This window comes from Myotis yumanensis, unplaced genomic scaffold (genome assembly GCF_028538775.1).
Source record: "Myotis yumanensis isolate MYYU_CA2020_CCGP unplaced genomic scaffold, mMyoYum1.0.hap1 SCAF_3, whole genome shotgun sequence".
NCBI classification, from domain to species: Eukaryota; Metazoa; Chordata; class Mammalia; order Chiroptera; family Vespertilionidae; genus Myotis; species Myotis yumanensis.
Window position 1 is genome coordinate 29,438,248 of NW_027223754.1, and position 12,548 is coordinate 29,450,795.

General features: G+C 43.1%; 1 protein-coding gene across 4 annotated transcripts in view; it reads right to left on the reverse strand.

Moving 5' to 3' along the window:
* The window catches only part of ATP11A (ATPase phospholipid transporting 11A), a 145,594-nt gene that overhangs the window by 22,177 nt on the left and 110,869 nt on the right, over positions 1–12,548 (reverse strand). For all 4 annotated transcript variants that reach the window (XM_070408575.1, XM_070408574.1, XM_070408576.1 and 1 more), the window contains exons 17-21: positions 9,797–9,900; positions 7,064–7,245; positions 4,301–4,552; positions 2,180–2,354; positions 28–130 (exon numbers count right to left, since the gene is read on the reverse strand). In XM_070408575.1, coding sequence (XP_070264676.1) covers positions 28–130; positions 2,180–2,354; positions 4,301–4,552; positions 7,064–7,245; positions 9,797–9,900 — 816 coding nt within the window. The remainder of the gene's footprint in view (positions 1–27; positions 131–2,179; positions 2,355–4,300; positions 4,553–7,063; positions 7,246–9,796; positions 9,901–12,548) is intronic.

A 12,548-nucleotide genomic window follows, 5' to 3' on the forward strand; every position in this document is an offset into this window, starting at 1 on the left:
CAGGAAATAAAAAAAGAAGAGGCTTACCTATGCCCACATGGGCCTCCAGGATCATGCTGACATCATTTGCACCATCACCGATTGCTAATGTAATAGGGTGCTCTTTTGAAAATTTGATTAATTTAACAATCTGGAAAAGAAATACAGAATTGATCTTCTCTGTTTTACTTTTGATAAGGTTAATCATTAACTAAGTATAAATAAGGAAGATATAAGTTAGGTAAGAAAAATGAAAAAATTATTTACTTAGGCAGGGGTGGGGGACCTTTTTTCTGCCAAGGGCCATTTGGATATTATTTATAACATCATTTGTGGATCATACAAAACTATCAACTTAAAAATTAGCCTGCTATATTTGGTCAAGCATTTAATTAACTCACCCCTAATGCCTTGGCGGGGCCAGACCAAATGATTTTGTGGGCCTTATACAGCCCATGGGCCGGATGCTCCGCACCCCTGGCTTAAAGTAAGTGTACTACATTCGATCTATTTTATCCATATACGATATATTTCATATTGAAAGAAAAACAAAATAAAGCAAAAGTAGCTAAGGTTTGATTACAGTGAGATAAGTAGGAAATGGCTGGTTAGCAACCTGAAGACAGACATAAAATAGATGAAGTAGTTTTCAGTTACAGCTACACTCACATATTTAAACAGAAGGGAAAGTATATTTAAATATAAAAAGAAAAATCTGAACATTGGATTCTATTAGAAAATATTACTATTCCAAACTATTTGTTATCTAGCATCTACTTTTTAAAATAAGCTATTCTTAATGCTATTTTAATTTTCAAACTTGTCATGTGTGTAAAAACAAATCTGACAGTCCAATGCAATGAATAATTTCCAAATGTTTTAGCCAATTTCTTGGGACTCACTATTTTCCATTCATGTGTCTAAATGATGGTTTGAGATACAGAAGTAAAAAGATGAGGGGGAAAATGTGTAGACTGCCTTCTTTGTTTCAAGATGAGAGACTGAAACAAAAATTAACTTGTATAAAAGTTTGTTAGACTCGGTTCAGAGCTGCGTTTATATATAGTGCATATAAGGTTTACATAGAATCAGACACATAAGAGGGTGGTAGGGAATAAAACCATTTTTTATCTTAGATAGAATGTATATGAGTTTTCGAGTCTCAGCTTGTCCTCACAAAGAATTACCCAGGGAGGTCGAGTCCTATATTCTTAGTAACACCGCCACTTAACAGATTAGTGTAGTTCACGTGCAAGGATGCTAAACATGACCTCTTTGCATGTGATTTTCAGTACTTCACCTTAACCCACTGGGTTAGTCTGAGCTGTTACTGTTTTCTTTCATGAATCATTCACAAGAAACTGGTCTAGTGTATCTAAAATGTGGTTTAACAAAATTGGAACTGTTGTAGTTTGATATCAGAAAGAGATCTATGTTCACATATGTATGCCATAATGCTTTAAAGAGTATTTTTCAAAAAACCATCAGGTGTGTGTTTCCACAAGAATATGTTGCAGTGGGTAGAACATGAGTTTGGAGTCCGACAAACTGGAAACCAAATTCTGGCTGTAATTTTCCAAACGCCTCCTTTTAGAAACATCACCCTGGTTTTCTGCACCTCAGGTACTTCATTTGTAAAAGTAGATTAACATCAGCCATCTATCAGGCTGATGCTGAAGGTGAAATGGGTTCATGTGACTGGCTCAGTAATGCTGAGGTCACAACGTTTGCCTTCCGTGTGTATTCCTATCAATGATTATACCTGTGTGTGCGGTTTTATTTTACAAGACAAGTCAGTCAGAGACATCTCTCCTAGAAAGGGTCATCCATTTGATTCAGTGAACTCGTACTAATCACAACAAGCAAAACAAGATCCATGTTTTAAATTTCTATCACATTTGCTTCTATGTAAAAACGGTGGTACTTTGCTACATTTCAAAAGAAATAATCAGTGGTTATTACAACTAGTGAATGGCTTTCAGTATTTAAATACCTGTCAATCTATAATAAAAAAAGTAATATGCTAATTAGACTCCGGGACAACCTCCCGGACGAAGCCAGGGCTGCGAGGGAAGCCTGGGTCCCGGGTGCCAGAGGGAGGCCGATGCCAGCAGCCAGAGGAAGGAAGGCCTACGCTTGCACGAATTTCATGCATTGGGACTCTAGTTACTAGATAATTATAAGGGACAGGAGCACGGACCTGGGCCTTCTGCAGAGGGGCCATCCGGCAGCACAGCACGGCGCTGCAGTTCCGGCAGATATTCAGGAACAGTTCTCGGTAGTTGCTGCAGCTGCCATCTTCTCGGGGTTTCATTATTAAAGACAGCGCAGCTCCATCAATAATTAAACCATAGTCTTGCATATCTGTTGAAAGTCTGTTAATGACACAAATCAGAGATTCCTCAATAACTAAGTTTATAGGTTTTAGAAGACCACATAACTTTCTTGAATATCTAGAGAGGCCACAAATCCATGATCGAGGGATTACAAAACTAGTACAGTAACCTGATGTTGTCAATAGGTTCTGCGGCTTTAAGCCAAACGATATATAAGGAAACCGATTTTACCATAGGCTGATGTACACAAGAGTTATATTCCCATGGTGTCTCATCAACGTTACAGCGAAACAGCACTGAATGAAATGATGTTATTTAAGGACCTGCTTTACAGTAATCCCTCCCTTATCCTCGGAGAACACTTTGCAAGAGCCCCCAGTGGTTGCCTGAAAAGGCAGGTAGTATCGACCTATATACACTATGTTTTTCCCTATACATACATACTTCTGATAAAGTTTGATTTATAAATGAGGTACAGTAAGAGACCAACAATAATAGAACAATTATAATAATATACTGTAATAAAAGTTATCTGAACAGGGTCTCTCTTGTGGATACACTGGATAAAGGGATGATTCACACTCCAGGTGGGACGGAGGACGGCTTGAGACTTCACCATGCTACTCAGAATGGTGCACAGTGAAAACTTGTGAATTATTTCTGGTATTTTCCATTAATACTTGCTGACCATGACCACAGGTAACTGAAACTGGGGAAAGCGAAACTGTGGCTAGAGAGGGACTATTGTATTTCTTGTTTTATCAATATGGTCTTTAAAGTACTCAATGTAAAGCCTCTGACTAAATTTTAACATTGTGTTTTAATTAAACATTCACATTTTGCGTAGGCAAAGCAAACACACAGTTCTAACTGTGGGTTCATGTGTGTGTCCCCGTACTGCCCAACCATAGAAGGAAAGCATTTATCTTGCAGTCTGAAGAGGTCAGTCTTTATTCCCAAACTTCCTGACCACATTGGCCACCCTCAGTCTTTATCTTCACAGCTACTATCTCCTTGGTATTATGCCTGAATGACCTGCATTGGGAAGAACATGATTATAATATTTCTCTTTGCTGGTTTTCAAAATTATAAGAAACATCTCTAATTCCCAAAAGGAACTCTGAAGATTAGGTGAAGGGAAATAGCTTTGTACCACTTATGAACACTTTAAAATTTGCATATGATCAGAGAGCTGCTTTTGCTTTACCTACATTAATGACAACCTAAAACGATTCAAATAAAATCTATTCTTAGATCGTGCAAGTAACACCAGCAAGGACAACATTAATAAAATGTATCAGAATAAATTCTGAGTATTCTTGGAAAAAACCCAACTCTGGAGCATATATTGTTTTGTCTTAACAGACAAGCAATCATGTATTATTAATATTTCTTTCCCTGGTCTGGCAGATGCCCTGAGGAATCCAAAGTACCGTCTGTCCTCCCCCACCCCCCACCCCAAGTGTTTTAGAAACAGATGAGGATGTGGCCAGTGTGGCTCAGTCGTTGAGTGTCAACCTATGAACTAGGAGGTCATGGTTAGATTCCCAGTCAGGGCACATGCCCAGGTTTCAGGCTCCATCCCAAGTAGGAGGCATGCAGGAGGCAGCCGATCAATGATTCTCTCTCATCACTGATGTTTCTCTCGCTCTCTCCCTCTCCCTTCCTCTCTCTGAAATCAATAAAAACATATATTTTTAAAAAAGACACATGAAAATGATCCCATTCACAGTATTTTATAAATCAATCAATCAAGTATTTTGTATCCTTTAACCAGCAGTGTGAAAGTACACACACACAACCACACCCCCTCTTATGCACACCCTCTGTGTTAAAAAACACGTGACAGTTGCTAAAAAGAAATAGCTCTGCTCATGTTTCAGGTGGTCCCTCTCACCACGCGGATGCTGTTACTGATGGGAGGGCAGAACCACATTCCCAGCAAGGGTGTTGAGGCTCTCCCCTTGCCAACGGAGGCCACCTACCCTGAGAGGTTGTCCCTGGTTAAGCTGCCGTTGCAGCGCAGGACAGTTTTACTCAGCTCAAACAGGACGTCATGTAAACTCTGCTCCTCGATTTTCTTGGTGGTTAGTTCAAGCAGCTGTGTGTTACTCCTGAAAAGTTTGCAGGCGTAGCAGGTGGCTGCCGCCGTCTCCATCTTGTCCCCGGTGAGCACCCAGACTTTGATGCCGGCCTTCTGCAGAGCTTCTATGGTGTCGGCAGCTTTCTCCTGGAGCCTAAGAACCCAAAAACGAAACAACAAACACCAGGGCTGACAAAGGCAAATCAAAACAAACCATTTCAGAAACTTGTGACCTATGAAAATATTTTAATAGGCCTTCAGAATTAAAAAGCACCATCGCGCTGACTCATGGTCTTATGGTAAAGTGCCCGAACCTGTCTTTAAAGTGTATTAATTTTTTACCCCTCTCCCCAGCTAAACACTTTCTAATACCTAATAGATAACATGGATAAAACATCTAAAAGTAAGGGCTGTCCTGCACTGCCATACACCAGCATGACAGTTTCGGTCTAGCTGGGACTCACTATCCGGAGAGGCTTTAGGCAGCTATAAGAAAGATCATATAGCCATCAACAACAAAAAGTCTAACCCAGGGAAAAATGAGATCTGGAAAAGAGATGGTCAGTACTATTCATTACCTTTTCTTTTGGCAAAAACTGTTCAAATTTTGCCTCTTATCAAACTGGAGCCCAGGTTGCTGTAAACCAGGTAACACACTGACAATGTTAGCAGAGATTCTATGGCTAGCAGGGATCACAAGCTTCCCAGTGTCAGCTGCTGTGTGAAGCCTTTCTCGTGTGACATTTCACTTTTATAACCAACGTAAGGGCTGAGGACTTGACCACCACCCCGTTTTACGTGTGGAAAACCCAAAGCTTGCAGAGGTTACAAAACGTGTCTGAGGGTAAACGGTTCTCTTGACATTGGTCAGACCGTCTCGCTATCCATGGAAGTCTGGCATCAAAACCACGCTTGCCTCCTTTGGGGGGCCTAGCATTTTTCTCGGTTTTAGGGTCTTAGGTTTTGATAGGCGTGTGGAGTAACGTTGTGTCTCTCTGCCAAGCACTGCAGAGAAGAAATGGATTCAGATTCTAACTGGAAAGATTTGGTTAGATGTTGGAATCATCCAAGGTTGACCACACAATCATAATTATTCTAGAGAGAGAAAAAAAATCTCTAATTTCACCTTTTTTTTTTTTTTTTAAGGAAACTGAGGCTGAGGGTGGTCTGTAAAGAGGCTGGCCAGAGATTTTAAAGATGTACACAAATATCATCACTTCAAAGCCACTGGCCCCTATATGTGCCCACCCACACCAGTATCTATTATCAATATTTTGATGTCTCAACTCCCCGCTGACTCAGTCTGCTCCACAACATTCTTGAGGGGCCCCTGCACATCGGCTCTGCTTGCCTGGTTCCTCCATCCGTAAGAGCCTTCCACTTTCCCACCACTTCCTTCCAGGCCCAGGCAAAACCACCCTACGGAATATCTCTCTCCTGCCAAATGCACAGCTCCGTTCTATGACTGCCGTTCCACGCTGTAAACCTGTCCTGTGCATGTTATGCTTCCTCATGTTTATACTTGTGTCCATACCTGTTATACTCTGGACTGAATGAGGAAAGGGACTAAAGAAACAAAAACAAACAAACACACAAAAAACCCAAGCAAACATGGAACAAACTGATCAGTCTCAGAGGGAAGGTAGGGGTGGATAGGTGGGAAGAGATTAACCAAAGAACTTTTATGCATATATGCACAACCCATGGACATGGATAATAGTGTGGTGAAGGCCTGGAGTTGGGGCGGCAGGGGAGGACTGGAAGGGGTCAATGGAGGGGAAAAGGGTACATCTGTATTGCTTTCAACAGTAAAGACTAATTTAACAAACAAAAAACAAATCCAAACAAACCCAAAACTTCCTGCATTGTCCAATCTCATGCTATTGAGATTGAGATTGCAGTAAATGCTTGTTAAAAACACGGAAAAACTGTAGGTTTCGGGTTAAGGATTTAAATTTTGGACCAATATATAGATATTAAAGACTTCCAACCTTTATAGGAAATAAAATCTCAGTAAATGTATTGAAGCTTCTATTTCATTCTTTTAAATTGGAATAATTTTTTCTTTTCCATTTCTTTACTCTGTTCTCAGCGGGCCCATGGCCATTTCTTAGTGCATTAAGCCTTAAGTAACTTTTAGCTCTTGTTTCAGACTCATCACAGATTAGAGGCTCTTTCTTAAGAAGCATTTGAAAACCTGTAATCAGTAATTTTACCAGTTCTTCTTATATGATTTGCAATATTCCCCTTGATCACATTGAGCATGTTAAGACCTACATTTTTACACCTGCATTTAGAAAGAACTAGTAACAAATTTAGACACATATTAGTTATTGATTCCATTCTAAAGAATAATTAAAAAAATTAACCCTGTAAGATATCTTGACTATACATAATTCAAAAATGCTGTCTAATTCTGGTTTCTTCTGTGAAAGTGTGAATTCAGGAATCTTATTCATGGAAAGTAAAACATCACCCCGTCGTGAGTTTCCTGTGATAGCATCTCCCCACACCTGCGCCCCCGCCCCCCGCCCCGGCATGCAGTCAGACAGTCTGTCTCTTCCGACCTGTGAACACGGGCCTTCCGTGTGGCTGACACTTTCCTCTGAAGCACCCGTGAGGCATCAAGCTTTATTTCTGGAGACAAGGCATAGTGTTTACTTACTGATCCTCAACGGCGGTAGCACCAAGCAGAATAAGATCTTTCTCTATCTGCTCATAGACTTCTATTAATTTCTTTTCTCGATCTTGAAGGGCCATCTTGCAAGCCTGTAGCAATTTATAAATGCCTTCATATTCTTCTGGGCTGAGCCTTTTGTAGGCAACGCACAAAGTCCGGAGCCCCTCCTATGGGAGGCAATGCATTCCACGTGAATTTCAGGGTCACTCTGCCAAAATATCATTTTTAAATAGCTTTCTTGATGTTTCCTTTCTCTAATTCAAATTACTAACCAAAGAATTCTAAACCAACCAACCCTAAAATGGGTTGACCATTTACAACTGCATTATTCACATCTACATCAAATATAATCATTACAGATTACAGAAAAAAGTCAAACTAGTAAGCATGGGAATAAATAATAAAATCAGCGCCATCCAAAGATAAGACTTTGTTCTTTTATTTTGAAAAATGAAGAGTTGAATTTTTTAGGGTAGTAATTTGCAATTCTATGGTGAATACCAAATAATATTTCTAAAGTGAACGTTTTTTACACGGGAGTTTGTAATTCCATTTGATCTTATGCAGCACTTGCTGACGGAAGCGGCTAGGCTATGTATCAAACCCACTGGGTCCACAGGAGAGTGAAATAAAAATCTAGGAATAACGAACTCTCTGCTGTGATCATAATTCTGGACGTCACCACACACAGAGAACGAACGCACCACCCCAGCCAGCGAGGCACATGCAGAACACTGGATCCCACCCATGTGTTAGCGTGGGGCTTTCACAGCAGGAATGTGCCTGTCCCTTCCTCTCTGCCTGGCAGGATGGCTACAAGGAGATGGTCTTCTGTCCCTCAGAGAGAACATTAGCAGATTTCCAGGGGCTGAGAGAAGGCTCGTGGCATAATCTGCAAGAAGTGAGCATGTTCCCCTATGCACTGTGGGTACACAGAATGCCTGATGAAAAGTTTAATGTCAGAAAGCCAAGTTATTAAAGAGTTGAGAGAAAAGTTTAAAACCAGTTATAAGAGAAAGGGACTACTGGTTAAGAAATGGGCCAGGGAGGGGGAAGTCTTATACCCTTTTCTGCAGGAGCCCCTAGAGCAGGAGACATAATGCCATAATAGTACGCTGTGGGAACCCTGAGTTTTAAAGTCTGGGTTTTCCTGATGCCCAGGCAGCGTTGTTTAGCTAGAACACACTGAATTCCATTTTGGCTCCATGAACTTCCTGTTATTCAGATATGACTTGCGTCTGAAGGAGTGGGAGGGGTGCACGGGAGAGCCCGGGGGGAGAGAACATCCTCTCCCCTGTCCTGGGCAGAGACCCCAGGGTTCAGCCACAAGCATCCCCTGTCCAGAGCCTGTGCCACTGACTTGTGTGGTGATCAGTGTGGCCGGGGTCACACAGCCATCTGGCCACAGTGGGAAAAGGCCTCGCTGTCATTTCAGATATGGTTCTGAAGGGACTTGCAGATGGGGCTGCCCCCTCAGGGGTCACCTCGTACACCCTGTATTAAAACGTCTGTAAGTGGACTACATCCTGCACGTGTACACTTAAAGCGCCGAGTAACACCCACTGGTCCAACAAAGCAGCTGCCGCGGAACCAGCAGGAATCAGTAAATGAGCTGCACAAATTTCTGCTGCCCACCGAGGTGAGGAGCCTGTTGGAATAGAAGATGAAGGACTTCTCTTAAGCACTTAATACGAAGTGGAAGCCACAGGGTTTGCACATGGCAGCCACACTGAAGAGTTTACCGCTGCAGCAGCTGCTGCCGGCACGCATGGTCTCAGCGGAAGAAGGATGTTTCTCGGACAATATACACATTTAATGCCATAATATTTAGGAAAGTTTTTTTTAAAATATATTTTATTGATTTTTTACAGAGAGGAAGGGAGAGAGATAGATAGTCAGAAACATCGATGGGAGAGAAACATCAATCAGCTGCCTCCCGCACACCTCCCACTGGGGATGTGCCCGCAACCCAGGTACATGCCCTTGACCGGAATCGAACCTGGGACCTTTCAGTCCGCAGGCCGACGCTCTATCCACTGAGCCAAACCGGTTTTGGTGATGCCATAATATTTAGAGTCAAGCAGGGGGAATGTGTCTATGAAGAGCCACCCATCACTGGCTTACAGTCTGATGTGGAGGGGAGGACAGGGGCCCTGTGTCAGAGATGCACCGCTTGTCCCACACCCACAGCAGACCTTGGCGAGAGGGAACTGGAGCCTGGGGTGGGAGGTGGAGGGTTAGGGGGAGCTCGAAAGCTCAGATTTGCCGACAAACTGAACAATGTTGAATTTATAGGGCAGACTATGCTTCAGAATGAGAGGTGGGAAGAAGATTAAATAGGTGAAGACACACGGAAAGCCTAAGAGCTGACTGATTTTTGAAAAGGAATCATTAAAAATAATTCAGCATAAAGATCTTTCTCCAATATAATCAACACAAATGTGCTTATAATGTGGACCCCATAATCACCTACCAGCCCCTACCTCAAAATAAAAGGAAACAAAACATGCAACAGGCTCCTGAGTCCACCTGCTGGGGGTGGTTCCCAGGTCCGAACACTACCCGTGTGAAAATCAACGGGGATTTTCCAGGTTGTGCACACGTAGTCCATTCGGACTTTTAGTGTGTCTCTTAAAGCCACGTGGCATCCTCAGTGGGAGTCTTTCCTTCCTGACCCGGGAGAACCATGGGACCCGTGCCCCGGAGCCTCCATCTCACCACAGCGTTCCGCTCCACTCGGGCTCGGATCTGGTCGACTTTGCCTTCTATTACTCGGGGAAATATTGAAGAATCTGCTCCTTTGCAAAAGAGAAAAATTTCTCCTAGAAAATGAGAAGGAAAAAAAAAGTTTGATTTAATCACAATTTGGGGAAAACTAAATTAGTTTTCATATTATTCTACTAAGAAACAAAAACAAGGATACCAGTGCTGAGACTGTTGTAAAGGAGATGTCAATAGATCGATTAACATGTTAAGTCAGGAAAAAATTAAATCTACAGATTACCCCAAAGCCTCATTTTATCCTTACGACCCCAGAAACCCCTAGGAAAGCCACAAACAAGGAAAACAAGTGGCTCCAGGGTGCCCTGTCTCCTGTCACTCTGCCTTCTCTTGGGTTAGGATGTGAGTGAGAAACGAAATGACCCTGGGACCAGGAAGGGGTAAGGAAATGAAGGGTGTGGCTGACCCAGAAGTAGGGATAACAATTTGTGAAATACTAGGAGGTAAGTGTCAAAACCCAGTAGAACGCAATGCACTTTGACGTAGAATACAACATCTGAGTCACCATCAACCAGAGTTACAAGACATGTGTTTTATCATTGTGGCCCCACCTTCTAAGTAATGTCCCAATTACTATGCACATATTTGTACTGTAGATGCATGCTCCTCGTCCCTCAAGATAAAACCATTTTCTCTTCCAGATAAGTAGGGGGACTCTCTAGCCTATGACAAAAGGAGGTAACAGAGACAGAGGCACCAGCCCTGAAAGACAGGCCCCTCGGACGGGGAGGCTCCTGGCCTGCAAAGCCACAGGGCCCTTTGCCAGGTGGACTTTGCTGATATTCAGCTCATGGAGGGAAAAGATGGGTCACAGGCTGCAGGGCTTGAGAAGGGGCACTGTTGTCTTCTTATTTTTCTTCAGACAGGAAGTTCGAATGCTGAACTCCCTGGCCCGGGGTTGATCCCTAGGAATCCTAGATGCTGACGGCCCTCAGAAGTACATCTGGGAAACCCAATCCAGAGGCACCAGGAGAAGCCAGCAATGATCCCACCACAGCAAGTCCCCAGGTGGGGCGGTCAGGGAGGGGCTGTGTGCAGGGGCTAGGGGGACCATACCAGCTGGTGCACACGGGCACCCACCCGGGCCCATTCATATACTCGGCTACAGTACGCATAATGCACCTTGGCTTATTTCCTTGGTCCCAGGAAGAACTAACTCCTGGGATACACACAGTGAAAACATTAAAAATACAGCATAATTTATGCTCACACAAGTCATGAAATTAAACCAAGGGTAACGTCAACCTTTGGCCAGAAAGGATGGTGTCTGGTGATGTCTGTGTTGCCAGCACATGACCTGAGCTGTGGCTGAGCAGAGGCTGGGACAGACCTGGGAGCACGGCCAGCCACCCGGAGCAGGAATCCACCAGAGCAGGAAGTCCCATGCCTAGAAGACGCCCATGCGACTGCCCAGGTCTGTGACCTGGGATTCTTAGTCACATACCAACCACCTGATGTCAGAATTCATTCCCGTCTGCCAGACAATTTCTAGCCAGTGTTCCTACGTCATCAGATACAGCTTGGAGCAAGAACTGTAGTCCAGATGACATAAAGATACCTCCTTACACAATAATACATTTCTTTTTCTAGGAAAATCATGGTGACTCATAGTAATGGCTTGTAAAAGGCTTAAATTCTTTACTGTCTCAACTTGTTGATTCCTCAGTGCCAACTTTAGACATGGATGAGGAGAGACTTGGATTCAAAAATATCTACAATATAAAGCACAATATAATCTTCAAAGACACGAGCAGACACTATTTGGCACCAGCTTTAGACCTTCTTTTCCAAGTTTGTAAGCAAGCAGGCAGCTACTAACCCAGAGCGGTGCATACACAGGTGATAAATAAGATATTCAGCACACAGGTGAGGTGATCCTAACCTGCAGCAGCTCACACAGGTGACCTGACTCTAGCTACAGAAGAGCATGCTGTGGGGCCGAGCTCAGCTCTGAGGGCTGTAGCACACACTTCTCAGCAGAGAGCTCTCAGCAAGAAATTCAAGTTGTTAACTGACTGTCATGGCCTATAGTCTCCAGTCTCCCCTAATGGAGTCAAGGGTCCATTAAGCTGTAAAACCAGTGCAATCAGTGTCATCTCCCGGGAGGTGTTACTAATTAGAGAACAACTTGTTGAATTAAATATTCAAACTTCTCTTACAATGAATTGATGCAGTGGCCAGGTCAGATGGCATGACAGTCTCCCCTCTAAGCCCACAGTTCCTCACAGATGCCTTCAGAAATATGTAGATATCCCGTGGAAGAGATATTCTAATGACGTGGATGCCTTGGGCATAAATTCTTAATGTGACCTTGCTCCTTTTCAAGCTCTAGTGATGCCCTTTTTGATGGTAAATGGAAGTTGTTAAGGAAGATTCTGAGGTACATCCCGTGGGTACCAGCACTGTGACCATGCAGTTCAGGAGAATGCATAGGTGGGGCAGGAGACGGTTTGTGGGTAACAGATGCATTGCTTCCTGAAACTGTGATCATTACTGCAGGCTCAGGGCTGCTGCATGATTCAACTCCTAGACTTCACATTTGTAAGGGGGAAAATATCAAGACAAAAAGATTTCCACAATGCAATGCCTTTCTTTTGGAAAAATCTGGATGGCTTCAACTCGCAGGAGAGTCCTTCATTTGTGCACAGTGAAATAACCGTCTGCACTTGGGCAAGCGTTAGCACATTGA